Here is a 21,318-nt window from a genome sequence, read left to right on the forward strand (position 1 = left end):
TAGAGGAGATTTCAATATATTGAGATGTATATCGTGAAATGGAGATGATGTATCAGGATGTTCATTTTTTTCCCATATTGCACAGCCCTAGTTGTAGCCTGTTTGTTAGTTAGGCACTATTGCCGCTTTTCCACTACCAACGCGGCTGAGTTGGACTGAGCCGTGCCGTGCTGAGTTGGGCTGAGTCGAGCTGAGCGGGGCTGTTGGAGTTGCATTTCGACTACAACCGCGCTGAACCGTGCTGGCTGGAAGTGGGTGGACACATTGGGTGGAGTTAGCGAAAGTGGGTGGACGTCATGTGATGTCGTTAGGCGGCGCAAACAGTGACATCAGTGACCTTTTAAGCGGTAGTCTCACGACCCGGATAGTAAACAATAAACATGGAGTCGTTAGTGTTGCTGGTTTTGGTGCTGTGGCTTGTTGTCACCGAGAACGCCAACAGATACTGGCAAGAGCGTATAGATGAGGCGAGGCGCATAAGGCTTCAGAAATTCTCGTAATTCGTAATTCTTCGTCTTTCGGGTTTACGGTGTTTACAGATCCCAGCGTGCTCGCGGGGCGTGTGGGCATGTGAGGACACTCCTCCTCACCAATCAGTGCACAGGGGAGTGTCTCCTCACGCCCCTAGCCCCACTCGGCTCAGTTTGGCTCGCTTCAGCCCTACTCCAAAACCATGCAAGTTTTGGGTGCTAAGCAGGGCTGAAGCGAGCTGAGTCGTGCTGCTCTGAGGTAGTCGAAACGCGAGCCGTGTCGGGCTGAAGTGAGCTGAAAAAGGGTAGTGGAAAAGGGCCATAACTTGGTCATAGTCTGATCATTAGAGGTTTATATGTGCATAGATCAGCACAGTCAAGACCACAGAACAGTGATCATAAAGCTTGATTTGTTTTTCCATGACGCAGTCACTTGAATTTTAATTTCGACCAAGTCACTGCCCCCAGCTAGTTCTCAATATGAATATTGATACTTAGACTAGCAGAATACACTTAGTCACGAAGCTAAGAAACGAGCATTCAGAAATTCTGTGCCTTTTGTATCAGAGCGATAAACTGTACTCTTGCCCCTCTAAACTAACGAGAGAAAAATGATAGTAATGTGACTTCTGGACAGTGCTTTTTTGATTTTGCTAAGAGAAATTGAAGTAGCGCAGATGGCTTGATCAGGTTATTGCTGCTTTCCAGAAATAATCCCCTCCTAAGCAGCCCATTTTCCGACTCTGCGTAGAGGCAGTTAGTTCTATACAGGAGTATTTCCTTGCCAGCAGAAAGTCATTTAAATGCAGTACTTTGTCTAACCTCATCAGTCTTAAAGCAAATTTGATTATGTTGCTTTTGTCCTCCTTTCCCTCCCCCTTCCCCTCAACTCCTCAGCCAACACATACTACTTCATGGTGCAAGCTCGGGGTATAATGTTGCGTGATAACGTGCGGACAATTGGCCAGATACTCAGATCATACACCAATAAGAACAGCACTCTGAATGGCACAGGTGAGAGGAAGTAAATAAATCATCCAAATGATTCTGGCATGAAGCTTAATTCTGTTTTTAATTCAATTCTGGGATCAAGTTTACTTATTTACCAGATGATATGTTTGGTAAAGTTATCTCCTTGTGCGTGACTGTTTGCAGATTATCCAGATGGGAACAACTCCAGCGAATATTTTGCTCAACCGACTACATACCTTCCAGAGAACTTCACCTATGCCCAGAACCTGCCCTGCCCTGGACGCTTACCTTCTATGAGTGAGTTTTTACAATCCTAGAGCCTAATGTGTGTTGGAGAGATTAAGTTGCATGTTTGCAGAGGCTTTTCAGTTCCTCACTCTTCTGGATTAAACAGGAGCTAAAGCTCTCCGTTCTTGAGCATGTTTGCCGTGGGAGTGCATTACACATCATGGGAAAATTCTCCATATAGAAGTTGTATATTCAGTCTAAGTCATGCGTTTGTGATGATTGATTGCGTTTTGATAAAGTTTGTAATTCCCACGATCTAATTCCTTAAGTTCTTTAATTATGCTTTGTAGAATGTCAATATTCAGTAAGTCATCTTGGATTTTCTTAGGTGGTGTTTACATTAGACCGTATCAGCGGATCATCAGATTAAAGGTTTTTTTTTTAAAGATTTTTTTTGGGCTTTTTTCACCTTTATTATTGGATAGAACAGTGTAGAGACAGGAAATGAGTGGGAGGGAGAGAGGGGGAGGGATCGGGAAATGACCTCGGGCCGGAATCGAACCCGGGTCCCCGGATTTATGGTATGGCGCCTTATCCACCTGAGCCACGACGCCCCAGATTAAAGTTTTTAAAACGATTCGCGTGCACACAGCAACGCCAATACACGATTCGCATGCACACAGCAACGCCAATACACGGATACGCTAATCACATGACTATTTAGACGGCAGTTGAAATGTGTCGGTGCGACTCAGCGCTTCCTCCTCAGCGGCTGCGCTCCAAATCACTCCGCCCTGAACAGCGAGTGCCCTCTGGAGGGTGCGCACTCCGGCCATGCGCAGCTCACAGAGCGCGCGAGTGAAGCGCACGAGCAGTGATTCGGGACTGAGCCGCTGTGTGTGTGATCGCAGTGCATATCGGGCATGCGCAAGTCACTCACCCAGGGCTCGAAATTAACTTTTTTTTCTTTGTGTCCCCCAGTGGTCCCGAATTCTGTGTTGTATTGTCCCGAATGGAAGCAATAGTGTCCCCATTTTTTTCCTCTCTGAAATAACCAGTGGTTAATATTATCATATGAAGTTACTATTATATTTGTAACTATGCGATTTTGAACCCTTTATATCATTTTTACAATAAGTCACAAGACACAAGCGACACACGTCCTATACATCATCTACTTCAAAATTAGTTATTGCATTTTCAGTTTATTAAACTTTGGCGATCTCACTGTATGAATAGTTACCCGTTTATTTAAAGGGGCCAACTAGCTCATTCAGAAAATGTTTCAACTCCCTACATCTGCAGTACACTTTAGTTGAAAATAAGACCCCTTTTATGTTCATTTCATCTACTTATACCTTGAATATCTGTTGGCACTTATAAGGCCAACTTATCATTTTCACCATTACCGTTATCCATTTTTATGAACTTTCGCTGCCGAAACGTGGGTGCAAATATTAGCAACATCAACATAGTGGCAGGTCCGAGCCTAGTTGTGCTGCTGACTGACTAAACTTTCTGAACTAGAAAGACACCAAGAAAACTCACTTATTCTGTTGAACGCTATCTTCCGTCAATATCATCCACATCATTCCTGTTGTATTTTATAACGTGTCTAACAGTGTTCATTCAGTTCATTCAGTTGCTCGCGTTGCCTGCAGACCAGGCGATGACACTTTGGATCCTGAAGGTCCCGGAGACGTTATGTCTGGGCTTTCAGTTTCTTCCCCGCGGTCGGTCCGCTTCAACCACTTAAGCATTTTTGTTCTGGCAAGAGTCGGCGCAGCGTGTGCGGTAGCAATTCCATTCCAAGTCCATATAATGCGGACTCCGGCCGAAGATTCTAGAACAGAATGCGCTGCTCTGTAGCCTACGGATGCAGGTGCATCGAAAGTGTAGCTACTATGTATTTTTCGCTGTTAACGTTTTAAAATTAAAATTGACAAATTAGGTGAATGTCTACGTATGTGTTACGGCTTTGTAAATAATATTAATGTAGAACTTTTTTTCTAGATCTATTTTTTTCCATTGTCCCAGATATGATAATTTTGTGTCCCGATGACATTTTTTTATGGTCCCCGGGACATCGGGACACCGTTAGTTTCGAGCGCTGCACTCACCACTTGCAAGTGGAAGGATGGCAAGCCTAAAGACAATCATAACTACACAATGGGCAGTATTTGCATCTTACCATGAGCAACATTAAGAATGTCAAAGCATTATATTCATACTTTTATACTCTTTAATGAAAAACAAAAAGGTGATACAAGGCGGAAACAATAGCAGGAAGTGAAGTCCGCGCCGTTTTTCAGCAGTCGCGTCACATGACCAACGTGGCATGAACAACGCCAGCGAATCAGGAAGGTGGATGTCACAGTGACGTTGTCCAATGACGACGTCAGCTAGAGCTCAGCACTGCGTTTCCTCGTATCTCAATGTTTACACAGCACCGGATCGGATACGAACTGGGTTGAATACGTGGGCCCTGGCGGATTCAAGTTGTTCCGCCTGTGGAGTCGTTTCCCGGCGTTTTAATGTGAACGGACAGTGCATCCGCGACGAAAACGAGACGGATACGGTCTAATGTAAACACCACCTTACACAGCTGCACAGAAATTACTGATTGTTGTTTGTAATTAGTTGTTGTGATTGGGGAGGTGAAACTGATGTATGCTGATGTGTTGTGCCTCTGCAGAGGGTCCTATGGAAGTAAATATGACCGAGGTTCCTATAGACAAGGTGGAACTGCAGCTTAGACAGCAGGGCATTCAGTTTGGGGGACACTGGAAGCCCAAGGACTGCAAACCTCGCTGGAAGGTACCATTACTTTGTCTATATGACAGCACAGTTTTATGACCTGAGGGTGACTAGCTCAACCACAAAAAAAAAATAAAAATAGGGTGGAGGGGGGGAAACGCACAATTCTATGAGTTTCAGTTCTTTCAGACCGGACCACATGAAGGGTCTGGTCACCAAATATTGTTTCTAAATTATGCAAAGTACTTTCAGCTTTAGAGTATTTACATCCAAATCAAGTGAAGGATGCAGGAATTACAGCACTTGATGTACATGACCTCTCATTTAAGGGATCAAAAGTATTTGGATAAACTAACAATCGTAAATTAGTGATTTTTTTTTTTTTTTCATCGCTCCTTCAGACTGTTAACTTGATGCATTTGGTCTGTAGACATGACTAAATACAGGGGTGATAGCGTTCCTCCGGCGCGCCGTGGCTGGGGAAAAAAAAAAAAATCTAGTTCGCCCATTGTCCTGTGTCATTCTGAGATGCGCAGATAGACAGTAAAGGGAATTCGGAATTCCCTTTACTGTCTATCTGCGCATCTCAGAATGACACAGGACAATGGGCGAACTAGATTTTTTTTTTTTTTTTTCCCCAGCCACGGCGCGCCGGAAATCCGGCACGGCGCGCCGGAACGCTATCACCCCTGCTAAATATTCAGTAAATTAATTTGTACGCAGATGTGGTGGTGGGGGTTGCAGTTCAGCCAACTTTATTAACACACACTCTGCTGCCAGTGTCGGGTGAATGGAGGAATTGCAACATGTTGGCTGGCCGGCCACCTATGACGGAGAGAAGCTATGGGCCAGTTAACATCTTTGTGCACCTTTAGACACCCCTGGTTTAGGATCTAAAGTAGGACCTTATCACAGTGTTGTGTAGTCCTAGATCAGATACAGTATATGACCATATAACTCAGGGGTGGGCTATTATTTTTTCCATAGGGCCACATGAGAAACAGAATTTTGTGGAGGGCCGAACCATAGGGCTGAACTAAATTCTGCATAATATTTAATTGTATTTCTTTATATAAAGCAATAAATATCATTGTTTTTACAAGCTGCTAAGACTGGTAAGCGTATGGAAAAAACGAGGTTGCCTTACAAAAAATGACATTTATTCAATCAAATTTCCCAAAACAATGGTTAACAAAACGTGAACGTTTGTACCTTTTTTTTTTTTTCAGTCACATTCACCCCAAAACACAATAAAGACATCAAAATATTGTCTTTCTACTCCAAATATCAAACAAGATACATCATATAATAATGATGCCCACATTTGTAGTCTAATCACCTCATTTGGTGCTTTTTATTTGTTCAGTGAGAGAAATCTAGTTTCTGTTGGTCTTTAACGAGTGCATCAAAGTCAGGTTGAATGTCTGAGGTGGAGATGCGAAGCGCAGCTGACAGATGATCATCAGTCCATTCGGTGAAGGTATCGGATCTACAGATCGGCTCGGGCTCCGTTGCCTGCTGGTGACGTCACACTATGTGATTGGCTGGACCGTTTGAAGGATGACGTACAAGTTTGTGGTTGGTCTGGACAAATTACGGAAGTAGTTATCGTGGGATTAGGTTTCGTGGGATTTCATGTCGCGCGCGTTGCGTTTTTGTTGAACACAACTTCAAAATAAAAGCACTGCACATTCAGTCCATGCATGAGGTAAAATTAGAAAATACGTTTATTTTGTAATTTCTAATTAACCTTACGCAGGCCGGTCAGAATGAACCAAAGGGCCGGATGCGGCCCACGGGCCGGGAAATGCCCAGGTCTGATATAACTGCATTGAGAATAAAAAAAGAAAAATGTCATTTTACTTTGAATTAAAGCCCAATTGGTACTGGTTTGAGGGAGCTAAAATAAACATTAATCTTTTTTGTTTCATTTCACTTCATATGGTCAAAAATGAAACTTTCAATTTCGTAGTCTTAAAATCATCATCTTTTGGCTGCTCCCGATTAGGGGTTGCCACAGCGGATCTTTTCATCTCCGTTGCTCCTTGTCTACCGCGCCTACCGCTTTCTTGTCCTCTCTCACCACATCCATGTCTCTCCTCTTTGGCCTTCCTCGTTTTCGTGTGCCTGGCAGCTCCATCCTCAACATTCTCCTTCCAACATGCTGTGCATCTCTTCTCAAGATGTGCCCATACCATCTCAGTCTCATCTCTCTTAGCTTAATTCCCAAGCTCTCCACATGCGCTGTCCCTCTGATGTGCTCGTTCCTTATCCTGTCCAACCTCCCATCGCAAACCTTAACATCCTCATCTCCGCCACCTCCAACTTTGCCTCCTGTCTCTTTGTTAAAGGAACAGTCCACCGTACTTCCATAATGAAATATGCTCTTATCTGAATTGAGACGAGCTGCTCCGTACCTGTCCGAGCTTTGCGCGACCTCCCAGTCAGTCAGACGCAGTCAGACGCGCTGTCACTCCTGTTAGCAATGTAGCTAGGCTCAGTATGGCCAATGGTATTTTTTGGGGCTGTAGTTAGATGCGACCAAACTCTTCCGCGTTTTTCCTGTTTACAAAGGTTTATATGACCAGTGATATGAAACAAGTTCAGTTACACAAATTGAAACGTAGCGATTTTCTATGCTATGGAAAGTCGGCACTATAATGACAGGCGTACTAACACCTTCTGCACGCTTCGGCAGCGCATTGATACAGAGCTCAGATATCAATGCGCTGCCGAAGCGCGCAGGTGTTAGTACGCCTGTCATTATAGTGCCGACTTTCCATAGCATAGAAAATCGCTACGTTTCAATTTGTGTAACTTGTTTCATGTCACTGGTCATATAAACCTTTGTAAACAGGAAAAACGCGGAAGAGTTTGGTCGCATCTAACTACAGCCCCAAAAAATACCATTGGCCATACTGAGCCTAGCTACATTGCTAACAGGAGTGACAGCGCGTCTGACTGACTGGGAGGTCGCGCAAAGCTCGGAGAGGTACGGAGCAGCTCGTCTCAATTCAGATAAGAGCATATTTCATTATGGAAGTACGGTGGACTGTTCCTTTAAGGGTACGGTCTCCAATCCATACATCACAGCTGGTCTCACCACTGTCTTATACATCTTACCTTTCACTTTTGCTGGGACTTTCCGATCACAAATGACTCCCGAGTAGGGCTGAACGATTTTGGAAAATAATCTAATTGCAATTTTTGTCCTATATATTGCGATTGCGATTTAATGTGATTTTTTTTTTTTTTTTTGAGGTCCTCTTATGTCTTTTTCAATGAACACAAGCAATAAATCAATCTGTTCCATAATAAACAATATCAGATTTATTTAAAGCGCAGATTACAACAAGAAAACAAACCAATCTGTGGCTTTACATCTTTAACATGTCTAACTTTTCACGTTTCATGAAACATGATATGAAACACTTGGACTGCACTTCTTAAACACTGTCTGAAGTTAACAGGACAGTCTATAAATAACACATGCAGATTTTTTTAAAAAAAGCTTACTGATCTCTAGTCAGTAACATCACACATACTAAAGTGCCGGAAAAGTAAGAAGAACAAATATCTGCTTTAACCAATTGGACGGGTTTTTTTTTTTAGGTAAATCAAACTTCCAATGAACACAAAATAAACTAGTGTATGTTCTGTGTATTAAATCTTAATAAGGGGGAAAAAAAAAACTTTTTGAACACCAATGGAAATATTATATTCACTCAGTAACAGCAGCACACAACATACTAAAGTGCAAAATGAGTATGGCATGGTCAGCCAGAAAGATTCTCCTGTATAGTTCAGGAGCTCACAGATTTTTTGCAAGGAAAACCAGCATGTCAACTTTTGCTGGTTTTAAAGACAAGCGAGTGCAAGTCACTATATTCCGTCCTGCACTGAAAAGACGCTCTGAAGGAGCACTTGTGGCAGGGACACAGAGATACTTGCGGGCCATATTGCACAGTCGTGGAAAGTTGATCTTGTGCACCTTCCACCAGGCCAAGGGGTCGTCTTCTCCATCAGTGGCAGGGGTCATGAGGTAACTGTTTAACTCTGCCTCAGCAACATCTTCAAGTTGCATGGGAGAAGCAGAAGAGGCCACAGCAGTCTTGAAGAAGCTGCCAAGACACTTCACCTTTTCGCCAGAGGGCTGTGCACTTTGAGGCCTCGGAGCGGTTTCAGTACGAGACCTCTTCTCCTACCAGATGAAACAAAACGGCAATTAGTACTGAAGTTAGATCACAAATAAATAGTGTGTTTGTGATATCATAGATACATAATTATTACTAACCTGGTTATATGCACGCCTTGCTGATTCTAGCATTTCGGTCTTGAGTCAGGTCTTAACGGTAGGAATTTTGTCTGCGGTGATGTACTGGGTTTTGAACCTGGGGTCCAGGAAGGATGCAACATCCAAAAGCTCCTGGACACTGGGGTCATTGTACTTATCGTTGAGGTATGCCAAGACCTTGGTTTTGATTGACCTAGTCAGGTCAGTGTCCTCTTGGTCTTCAGCCAGGACTGATGTGGCCAGAAGGTGAAGAACTGGTTTGAGGTAGGAGATGCTCACATACTCCTCTCCAGAGAGAGCATCTGTAAAGTCCAGGAGAGGATGCAGTGCCTTGTGAACAGACTCCAACACCTCAATATCCTGCCAGGTTGGGATGAGGGAGCGTGCATATCGGTCACCTGACAATACCTGGGAAATGGCTTCGAGCTACTCTAGCACCCTGGCAATCATCATTTCTTTGGATCCCCATCTTGTTGGGCATTCAGTGATGAGGCTGTGCTCAGGAAGTTTGAGCTCCCTCTGTACTTCAGTCATTGCTGCCGCCGCCTTCCAACTGTGGGAGAAGTGCCTCACCACCTTCTTGCACAGCCCTATTGTTCTTGACACTCTGTCATCTTTGAGTGCATGTCCTGTAATACAAAATAATAAAGAACAGTGTAATTTTGATGATTATAACTGACAACTAATGAAAATCCCAAATTCAGTATCTCAGAAAATTAGAATATTACCATGGATTAAAGTTTTCCGTCGCTACGACGGATTTCCGTCAACTGGGAGCGCTAAAGGTCAATAATGAGAGTGATGCAGATCCGAGGGAAAAAAAGGGGGGGTTAGCCCATAGGTCTGACACTGATGTGATTTAGAACTTCACCAAGCTGCTGTGATTGCCTGTTGTTGAACCCTTTCTTGTGCTATGTTTGAGTATATGTAAAGGAATAAGTTGTTGCGCTAGATAGGCCTAAATAAATTAAATAAATACAGCCTCCGCTACTGTCTAGTCCCGGGGAGGCTCGGCGTGGGCCACTGATGAAACTATTTGGCTGTCCTACTACTGGGCAACTAGGTTACTTGTCTACTACTAATAGTATTAGTAGTAATGATATTTGCCTATTGAAAGGTGAAAAGTTGAAGCCGCAGCAAGATCTATGCTATTAAGCCTTTTGTAGGTTAAACAGGCTTCGGCAGACAACGTTCTGGAAAGGCTGTATTTTTCTTTGGTTTGATTAGCCTACGATTTAATCTTTAAACATTATGGTTTCAGCAGTTCACTTAAACATTGGAGGCTGCAGAGTCGGGCTGCAAGATTTCCCGACACTTGTTTAAGATGCCAAACTTCATAGTAAGGAGAAAATAATTCCACAGTATTTAGTGCCTCGTCAGTCTCAAAAATTAATAGTGAAGGACCAACGCGAATCAAGTCCCAAAAAAAACATCTCGTAGGCCTATATTTTACATTTTCAAAAAAGTCCGGAATTGGAAGTCGGTCAGTGGAGTGTAATGAAGTCTCATTCACTAAGCACAAAAGGTCGGAAAACAGTGGAGAAAACAGCTATTGCTTAAATAGGCTACTAATGTTTTACATTAGTAATGTAATGTATGTGACAAATTCATTGATTAAATGGATAAAGAAGCGAATACTCCGAAGCTCAAAATTCAGGAAAGTGGCTCCGGTGTCGCAAGTGCACAAGAACAGTTATTTGAAAGTTAATCTAATGAATTTGTGCGTGCGCGTGCGATTTCATGAAGAACCGGGACAATTGGCATTCGGTGAAAGATTCACACCTATGACTCATTATATTCGCGCGCGCCCTCTCGCCCACTGCTGCTTCGTTTTCCTGATTTACACGCGTGTCTGAAGATGGAGTGTTCAGAAATCTCCACTCTGCCCAGAGTTTGCGAAAGTAGCTGTTTTCAGTGACTGAAACCTCCGTATAGGTGTGAATGAGAGGTGCAACCGAATAAATAAATATGCGTCTTTTTTATCCGGCTACATGTAGGCTATCACTGCGCAAAGCCTCTAATGTTGAAATGGTAGTAATATTTGTTAAAATAATAGTAGGCTAATTTCCACATTAATCAGTAAAATGGCCCAAGGGATGTGATGGGGGATGGCCGTTTTATAAGGGGAATGATTTGAGATTTTTATTTCAGAAGGGGGATGCCTCCCCCTACACCCCCCAAACTCGAGTACTTAAGGCCACCGGATATAGGCCCTTCGATTTCCATCGCTAGAGCGCGTCAAATTACTTTCGGTTTTGCCTGCATGGACGCGCTTCTTTTAAATGAAGGCACAGATGTGTCAGACATCGACAAAACGGTAAAGAATAAGTGGAGATGGGCTTGGCTAAATGAAATGGGCGATAATGGCAAGCCATTTAGTTCATGGTGCAAAAAGAGGAAAATGGCAGGTGTGTGCTTTTGTGTAGTTTGCCATAAAAAAAAAAGTCTATGGAAGCAATGGCAAAAAACTAGATGCCTTTGGCTTCACTGCGAAGAAGCAGAAAAAGTGAACTTTCACTTTACTTTTCTTGCAAGTTCTTTCTGTTCCACTCTTTTGAAAGCATGGTTCAAGTTCGACTGCACTTGCACTTTTCTCTTAACCACTGCTGTGCATTACTAAAGTATTGTTGAAATAAATTTGCACTTTGCGCTGAAAACTTGATGTTTCATCATTTATAGCCAGTAATGACAATGGTAAAGTCTTGCCTTAGCTTTAGTCATTGTTAAAATTATGTAAATGTACTATAAGTAGGGGCCGAGGGGATAATGAACAACACAGCATTTAAAATTTGACGCATCGCTGATGATGTAGGGGCCAACGACATGGAGCTTTTTTTTCAGTCAGATGATTTTTTTTTTTTTGCTTTAATCCATGTATTACCCAAGACCAATACAAAAGGATTTTTAGAAATGTTGGCCAACTGAAAAGTATGAACATGAAAAGTATGAGCATGTACAGCACTCAATACTTAGTTGGGGCTCCTTTTGCCTGAATTACTGCAGCAATGCAGCGTGGCATGGAGTCGATCAGTCTGTGGCACTGCTCAGGTGTTATGAGAGCCCAGGTTGCTTTGATGGTGGCCTTCAGCTCTTCTGCATTGTTGGGTCTGGCATATCGCATCTTCCTCTTCACAATACCCCGGTTAAGGTCAGGTGAGTTTGCTGGCCAATTAAGAACAGGGATACCATGGTCCTTAAACCAGGTACTGGTAGCTTTGGCACTGTATGTGCAGGTGCCAAGTCCTGTTGGAAAATGAAGTCTGCATCTCCATAAAGTTGGTCAGCAGCAGGAAGCATGAAGTGCTCTAAAACTTCCTGGTAGACGGCTGCGTTGACCTTGGACCTCAGAAAACCCAGTGGACCAACACCAGCAGATGACATGGCACCCCAAACCATCACTGACTGTGGAAACTTTACACTGGACCTCAAGCAACGTGGATTCTGTGCCTCTCCTCTCTCCCTCCAGACTCTGGGGCCTTGATTTCCAAAGGAAATGCAAAATTTACTTTCATCAGAGAACACAATTTTGGCCCACTCAGCAGCAGTCCAGTCCTTTTTGTCTTTAGCCCAGGCGAGACGCTTCTGACGCTGTCTCTTGTTCAAGAGTGGCTTGACACAAGGAATGCGACAGCTGAAACCCGTGTCTTGCATACGTCTGTGCGTGGTGGTTCTTGAAGCACTGACTCCAGCTGCAGTCCACTCTTTGTGAATCTCCCCCACATTTTTGAATGGGTTTTGTTTCACAATCCTCTCCAGGGTGCGGTTATCCTTATTGCTTGTACACTTTTTTTTCTACCACATCTTTTCCTTCCCTTCGCCTCTCTATTAATGTGCTTGGACACAGAGCTCTGTGAGCAGCCAGCCTCTTTAGCAATGACCTTTTGTGTCTTGCCCTCCTTGTGCAAGGTGTCAGTGGTCGTCTTTTGGACGACTGTCAAGTCAGCAGTCTTCCCCATGATTGTGTCGCCTACAGAACGAGACTGGGAGACCATTTAAAGGCCTTTGGAGGTGTTCTGAGTTAATTAGCTGATTAGTGTGTGGCACCAGGTGTCTTCAATATTGAACCTTTTCACAATATTCTAATTTTCTGAGATACTGAATTTGGGATTTTCATTAGTTGTCAGTTATCATTAAAATTAAAAGAAATAAACACTTGAAATATATCAGTCTGTGTGTAATGAATGAATATAATATACAAGTTTCACTTTTTGAATGGAATTACTGAAATCAACCTTTTCATGATTATTCTAATTATATGACCAGCACCTGTATACATCATGATAGTAATTTTACGTACCAATGGCAAGATGTAATCGGTGCCCAAAACACTGCAGTCTGGTCCATTCATTTAGCCTTGTGGCCATCACCATATTCGATGCGTTGTCCGTCGTTATGCAGATGTGGTTTTCTTCCCAGCTAGCAAGCCCCTCTCTTAGGCCGGCTGCAATGTTTTCCCCTGTGTGGTTGTCCGGGAAGTAGGATGCTTGAAGGCAGCGAGCTTTGAGATTTAAGTCTTCGTCAATGTAATGCACCGTTAGACTCTGGTATGGCTCCGTTGTACGGCTTGACCACAGATCAGTTGTTGTTGCAAAAAACTCCACCGTTTTCAACTCCGCTGCAACTCTGTCTGCATTTTTTTTTTTTTTTGTATAGCTCAGGTATGGCAACCTGGCTAAAATGTGTGCGTGAGGGCATTCTGTACCGCTTATCCATTGTGCTTACCAAAGCCGTAAACCCAGGCTTGGTCACTATACTAATTGGCATCATGTCTTTCGTTATGAACTCAGTTATTGCCCGAGTTATTTCCACGTGCCTTTTCGAATTATGTTCATAAGGAGTAATATTTTCAAAAGTTCGTTCCGTGATCCCTGTCGGCTGGTACTTGGCTTACTTGAAGTTGAAGCACTGGTCGTTGGCATTCCAGCCATGCAACTATCATCATGCGTGGTTTTGTGGTGTTTTTTTAAGTGTTGAAAAAGGTTCATTGTGTTACCTCATGTGGTAGCAACAGTAGCAAGGCAGGTTCTGCACAAAACCTGACATTGCGCGGCATCATCTTTTTTAGAGCCAAAATATTTTCACACAACTGATGTGCTGCCCCTCTTTGGTACCAAACTTTCAGCTGTGTCAGCTTCTGTCGAGCCTGAGGCCATAGTGCAACAGGTTAGGGCGCAGCGTTGACTTCTCTCCCTGCCTGCTCTGCTTTGCTCTGCTCGGCTCACTCGCACGTCACGTGACCTGATCACGGGACCAGTCAAATCGCAGCCTTTGCGGTTAGAAAATAGTTTTATCATATCGCAATATTATCGCAAATGCAATTAATCGTTCAGCCCTACTCCCGAGATCCTTCTTCAACTGCTCCACCTCTTTCTCACCTCACTATCGCAGCCCCCATTTTCCTGCACAGTTGACCCCAGGTACTTGATTTCACCAACTTTCTTTAAATTTCGTAGTCTTAAAATAACAAACATAAAACAATAACAATTCAGTTATTTGGAGTGGTATTCTTTCCATTTTTACTTATGTCAGTGTCCTGTGTTAAGCGAAGGTGTATAATCGTTTAGCTCACCACATTCATTCTTTAATAATTCAGTAAAACTGAATGAATTTTTAGTCTTGTTTTTTTAAAAAAAACTTGTCTTTTCCAAAATGGTCTTCTCTCATGATTTGCCCTAAGACAATGCAGTTACACAAGTCTAAGTTCTGAAATCTCTTGTGTTTTCACAATGTGGATTCCTCATTGAACAGATGCTGAGTAATGTGTAATTAAGACAGAAAGTGGTTTTTCGAAACAGTGTTTGCGGAGTTTAAATTATAGACATGGTATAGTGATATGTCTAAGTTATAGACGTCTCCATATTAAAGTGTACTGGTACCAGTCATGCTTACAACATTAATTGTGCTTGATATATACTATTCAAAAAAAGTAGGGGATATTGGATTTACAAGTAGAATGAAATGCAGATCATGAGGTCAGGAAGGAAACAAATGACAGAAAAACATTAAGGAAACATTTGTCAATTTATTCGAAACCCTGAGTACAGTCAGTAAATGACAGATTCTCCAGAATAAGGGTCAACACAAACACAGGGTCACACAGCAAATTTACCACCATTTTGAAACCGAGTCAGTAGCGGGTAAAACCCCCTCGGTTGGCTAGACAAGCTCGAATTTGGCGTGGCATACTCCTAACGAGACGTCCCAGGTCATTTTGGGGAATGTTATTCCATTCCTGTTGCAATGCTGCAGCAAGTTCTTGGACATTGGCAGGAGGTTGTTGGCGTAGCCGCTGTCCAAGCATGTCCCAGACATGCTCGATGGGGGAAAGGTCCGGACTGAGTGCTGGCCATGGTAATCTGGTGATATTCTGCTGCTGGAGGTAATCTGTAACGATCCTGGCCCTATGACATCTGGCATTGTCATCTTGGAAAATGAAACGGCGGCCATAACGACGTGCAAACGGCACAACATGGGGTGCCAAGATGTTGTCCCGGTAGTACTGCCCTGTGACACGTCCAGCAACAACATGCAAGTCTGTTCTGCCGGCAACAGTGATTCCTCCCCACACCATTACAGAGCCACCCCCATACGGATCATGTCTAATGACGTTAACGTCATGGAAACGTTCGTTACGTCGGCGCCAAACCCTCCTGCGTCTGTCCAGGAAGTCCACAGTGAACCTCGACTCATCTGAGAACATTACGTGGTTCCATCGGCGATTATCCCAGCGTTGATGATGACGACACCATTGGAGTCTGGCCCTAATGTGACGATCCCTCAAACAGGGGATGACACGAGGACGTCGGGCGTGTAAGTGAAATCTGTGCAGTCGATTCCTGATGGTCTGGCCACTCACTACCAAGCCAGTATCCCTTCGAAGTTGAGACCTTATCTGATTTGCTGTTACCATACGATTTCTCAAGGCAATAGTGCGGATGAATCTGTCCTGAGCCCGAGTTGTTGCCCTTGTTCGACCGGATCGTGGTCTATCCTGAACAGACCCTGTAGCACGATGTCTGGACCATAATCTGCTGATGACAGACTGGGAAACATTCAATGCTCTTGCCACAACGACCTGTCTTGTGCCAACCTGTAGCATGCCAAGGGCACGTAACCTCTCATCCTGTGTTAGACGGCGCATGGTCTCTGTTTAATTAACGACTTCAACCACTGATAATCTGATGCTTTCTCTTCAAAATCTTCCTTTGGAGTGGCTCTAACCTTCCAATTCAGAGTCATGCAAATTTGTGGCACGACCCCCTTGATCATCAGTAGCATCCCGTGCTGATCATGAGTGTCATTGATGTGTTTGGGTGATGAATTTCTTTGGAAATGCTTCCTCAGTAAGGAACTATGCAACATGCTTTCGTATCCCTTTGTATATGTGAAAATTTGGATCTCAAAATAATTTTGTGGACAATTTTATTCCGTGAATTACCCGCAGAGGCAGAACCAATGGGGAGCAGCCATTGTCGGCCGGAAGTGTCGTACAGTCGCTGATTCCGGGTTAGTGGGTGGGAGTACAGTGCCTTGAAAAAGTATTCATACCCCTTGAACTTTTTTCACATTTTTCCACCTTACAACCATGAACTTAAAAGTTTTTTACTGAGATTTTATGTGATAGACCAACACAGAGTTGCACATAATTGTGAAGTGAAACGAAAATGATAAATGGTCTTCAAAATTTTAAACAAAAAAGTGTCTGAAAAATGTGGTGTGCATTAGTATTCAGCCCCCCTGCGTCAATACTTTGTAGAGCCACCTTTTGCTGCAATTACAGCTGCAAGTCTTTTGTGGTATGTCTCTACCAGCTTTGCACATCTAGACACTGAGATTTTTGCCCATTCTTCTTTGCAAAATAGCTCAAGCTCAGCCAGATTGGATGGAGAGCGTCTGTGAACAGCAATTTTCAAGTCTTGCCACAGATGCTCAATGGGATTTAGGTCTGGACTTTGACTGGGCCATTCTAACACATGAATATTCTTTGATCTAAACCATTCCATTGTAGCTCTGGCTGTATGTTTAGGGTCATTGTCTTGCTGGAAGATGAATCTCCTTCCCAGTCTCAAGTCTTTTGCAGCCTCCAACAGGTTTTCTTCCAGGATTGCCCTGTATTTAGCTCCATCCATCTTCCCATCAACTCTGACCAGCTTCCCTGTCCCTGCTGAAGAAAAGCATCCCCATAGCATGATGCTGCCACCACCATGTTTCACAGTGGGGATGGTGTGTGCAGGGTGATGAGCAGTGTTAGTTTTCCGCCACACATAGCGCTTTGCATTTAGGCCAAAAAGTTCAACTTTCGTCTCATGTGACCAAAGCACCTTCTTCCACATGTTTGCTGTGTCCCCTACATGGCTTCTGGCAAACTGCAAACGGGACTTCTTATGCCTGTCTTTCAACAATGGCTTTCTTCTTGCCACTCTTCCAAAAAGGCCAGATTTGTGGAGTGTACGACTTATAGTTGTCCTGTGCACAGATTCTCCCACCTGAGCTGTGGATTTCTGCAGCTCCTCCAGAGTGATCATGGGCCTCTTGGCTGCTTCTCTGACCAGTGCTCTCCTTGCTCGCTCTGTCAGTTTAGGTGGATGGCCATGTCTTGGTAGGTTTGCAGTTGTGCCGTACTTTTTCCATTTTTGAATGATGGATTGAACAGTGCTTCTTGATTTTCAGAGCTTGGGATATATATATATTTTTTTTAATAACCTAATCCTGCTTTAAACTTCTCCAGAACTTTATCCCTGACCTGTCTGGTGAGTTCTTTGGTCTTCATGATGCTGTTTGTTCTTCAGTGTTCTCTAACAAACCACTGAGGCCTTCACAGAACAAGTGTATTTATGCTGAGAGTAAGTTGCACACAGTAGGACTCTATTAACTAATTAGATGACTTCTGAAGGCAATTGATTGCACTGGATTGTATTTAGAGGTATCAGAGCACAGGGGGCTGAATACTAATGCACATCACATTTTTCAGATTTTTATTTGTTAAAAATTTTGAAGACCATTTTATCGTTTTCGTTTCACTTCACAATTATGCACTACTCTGTGTTGGTCTGTCACAAAATCTCAATAAAAAACTTTTAAGTTCGTGGTTGTAAGGTGGAAAAATGTGAAAAAGTTCAAGGGGTATGAATACTTTTGCAAGGCACCTGTATACAAGCACTGTTCTGTGGGTCGAGATTTGAGGTGAAAAAAGAAGCAAAATATGTCTAGCAACTTTGATGAAATGGGTGTTAATGGTTATCTATTCGAGCCAAAGATGGAGGAGGCTTGTGAGGACAGTGACATTCTAGTGATTCGGAGGAGGAAACTGCCGCAAGAGATGTGCGTGATGGTAGATCCAAAATGGCTGCCACGCCATGGTGTCGATGCGGGCAGTGCTCTGTCGTGAGAACTGACATCGAGTCCTACTGTTGTCAAGAACATGAACTCATCGCAGACCACTTTGATGGCTGCATTATGTCCACTCTGAATCTGCATGAGTATGTCCTTCACAAAACCGTTCCTGGAAATGGCCTTCGTTGACGGCATGATCCGCAGATACCTCCAGGGACCAGCACCTGAAGGGGAGCTGACGAACAGGCAAGTTCCCAGTCAAGTAACTTCAGAACACGTTGAATAAATGTAGATCGAATACTTGTAATAGATCTTTATTTTATGGCACATATCTGTTATTTCATGGCGTTCTGTGCAAGTAGATTTGCACTCGAACAAAACAACGACTGCGCGTCACTACCGGTGCTGGAACAGCCTGTGAAGGAGGCAATATGTCGCTGATCATGCCTGACTGACGGAGCAGTGACCTAAAACTCGCGCGTACTTGACAAGAGCTTATGACGAACGTTGCATGACGGAACCACTGGTATCATACGTGATCTTTTGAAATGGCTAGTAATTAACATTCACGACAGGTACCCTTTAATGAGTGGTTCTGTGTGATTTGTAGATGCTGACTTATGAAAAGTTTTTAAATGGATGGGCTGGGTTTAGAAAAACAAACTGTTCTTGCACAGCCTGGGTACTTCCATACGCTGTAACCAACAGCATATATGAAGCAACATTACTGATTTAAATACTGATAAATCTTGAATGGTCTGGCCTTAGCAGTGTGGAGGTTAACTGATGGTAGAGCACCAAAGAACTAAGAATCGCGATGATGAATGTTGCTTCACAATAAGCCATCACGTCCAAGAAATCCTTGTTTTTCTAATTAAGAACAACTTGTTTCTGGAAAATAACTCCTGTCTGATGTTTTGGACTTTTCTTACATTTCACAAAGCCATGCATCTGGAGTCTATTTTTATCAACTCCTACATGCTCCTAATTTTGCGCTTAAATCATGCATATGCATGTTTGTACATATGCTATTTAATTTAGGTTATTCTTGTGCACGAGCGCAGATAGAGGGTGGGACGGGTGGGATTCGTCCCACCCAGATTTAAATTCACCTTATAGGGAGGAAAAAACGTCTATGCTGTCTTTCTTTGCATAAGGCAAACCTCACGGAAAAATCAAAAGACTAATTACTATTCGGTTTATTGAGGTGCACAGCAGTACATACATAGTTGCAACAACTCGCATAAAACAGAACAAAGACTGATATTCGGTTGGTTGAGCTGCGCAGACTGCACAGGTTGCGAGCTCGAGCTTGGTTGCTATGGTTACCCACAACAAGTTTGACAGGCATATCGGGGACAGCTCCTAGTTCAGGACCCCAACACGGCATGATGAAGGGTGCCAAACCGAAAAGGCAGAAAACGATTGCATCGTTTTTTTTTTTCAAAAAACAACTAAGTAAACTGTGCCTTACTTTATCATATCACCTTGCAATTTTTTGATAGTCTGTTCAAAGTAATGTCGTAGTGAAAGTAAAATCGTACGGAGTAGAGAGGCCTTTCTGGTAGCCTCCTTCTTTTGGTGGTAGCCTATAGATACAGTGCTCAGAAGGCAGTTTTAGTGTTTAATCTGGCATTCCCTGCCATAATTTCAGCGAGCATATTGTTTCATAAGGAAACTTTGCGAAGCGTTGTTGACTGACTGCCGCTCACGCAACACACAGGCATAGTTAGAAAGTCAGGATGCACTGGTTTACACTTTACACACACACGCGTAGCCCAGCCTCTCGCTATGTTTAACAGTTGGAATTTGGCGGTTTTAAAACTAGTTTTCTTAAAGAATCAGTGTGCTGAAAGTCAGTTAATGTTTAAATGAAACAGTTTTTGCATACGGCATATGGCATGCTTGGGGAGTGATTGGAATCAGTATCAGAATCAGTAAGCTTTTTCTTTCAATGATGGGTAATTAAGTTTGACAGTCCAATTCTCAATACATAGGATACACAGACCTAGATGCTATAGATAAATACAAAGGGTAGACAAAACAGTCAGCAGTCATCCAGAACACACACACACACAACCCATATGACATCCTGTTGTGTCAGTGGTAAATAGCACATGAGAGCACCAGACATCACAGGTGTGCTCTATTCCTACTCTTTATTTATTAGTAGGCCTAAGCTAATGGTTGCAGGGATGGAGTGATGTGTTTTTTTGTCTTAGCTGAGTAATGTCGCCGCCCTGAAGGCATCAGAGTATATTCCTCGCACAACACATGTTGGGGTTGGTTTGCTGGCAGCTTTGTCCCCCCCAGTTCAAAAAACGTATCTGCGCCCCTGTTCTTGTGTGTGAGGACGTTTATTTAGAACTACTCGCAACCTTCCACATGCAGAAATCCCTTGTGGTAGAAAAGTGTAATTTTGGGCAAATTGATTGGTTCCTGTCCCTCTCATTGTCCATTTATATCAGCATGACAGTTGCTGACTATGGCGCTTACAACAAAGTGCAGAGAGGTGATGGATGAAACGTGAAGAAAAATCCTATAAAAGGCACATGTAAAGATTAATTGGGATGACTCAGACGGTGGCTGTCCCCGTGCTGGTTGAAAGCACGGCACATGCAGCTTTGTGCAGGGAACGTCTTTAAGGTTTGCAGGAACCGCTTTGCTGAGAGTGAGGAGTGGCTTATCAGTCTTTTTAATTAATGTGGGGTTTTTTTTGTCCAGTGCACTTTCATGTAATCTCTCGAGCAACTCGCCCCGCTTTTAGAGCAGTCAGCAAACTGTAGCAGTGGTGTCCCTGTGCACGCTTAAGTGCACAGTAACCAACCCTGAGCCGAATAATGATGCGTGTCTGACGTGAATTCATATCGCTCGGGCTGCAATGCATTACACGTTTCCAAATCTGGCTGACGACAGTAATGAGGGATTTTCACACCATTGTTTTCAGATGAAGTCATATATAATCGAGCAGAAAAAGGCTAACACTCGGTTAATATGCTGCTAATTAGTGGAAGGCACTTATAGAGCTCATTGAATGTTGTTGCCAAGTAACCTGTGGCTACAACACAATTGTTTCGTTGTGCAGAATGGCACAGTGGGGCTTCAGCAAGCTGATATTGGAGACGGCTGTCTCTTTTTGATACATAGAGGATATTGTACAGTTGCATGAAGATGAACTTAAAAGGATAGTTCGGGATTTTTGACATGAATCTGTATGGCATCCCCATCAATAGTGTCGTGCAAACACACTGACTTACCCCTGAC

At 43.3% G+C, this 21,318-nt stretch overlaps 1 protein-coding gene across 1 annotated transcript in view; it reads left to right on the forward strand.

The window, feature by feature from the left end:
* Positions 1-21,318, forward strand: part of b4galt6 (UDP-Gal:betaGlcNAc beta 1,4- galactosyltransferase, polypeptide 6) — an 83,709-nt gene that overhangs the window by 41,642 nt on the left and 20,749 nt on the right. The window contains exons 2-4 of the mRNA XM_060917617.1: positions 1,368-1,484; positions 1,626-1,739; positions 4,366-4,487. Of these exons, the coding sequence (XP_060773600.1) occupies positions 1,368-1,484; positions 1,626-1,739; positions 4,366-4,487 (353 nt within the window). The remainder of the gene's footprint in view (positions 1-1,367; positions 1,485-1,625; positions 1,740-4,365; positions 4,488-21,318) is intronic.

Source organism: Neoarius graeffei, chromosome 3 (assembly GCF_027579695.1).
Source record: "Neoarius graeffei isolate fNeoGra1 chromosome 3, fNeoGra1.pri, whole genome shotgun sequence".
NCBI lineage: Eukaryota > Metazoa > Chordata > Actinopteri > Siluriformes > Ariidae > Neoarius > Neoarius graeffei.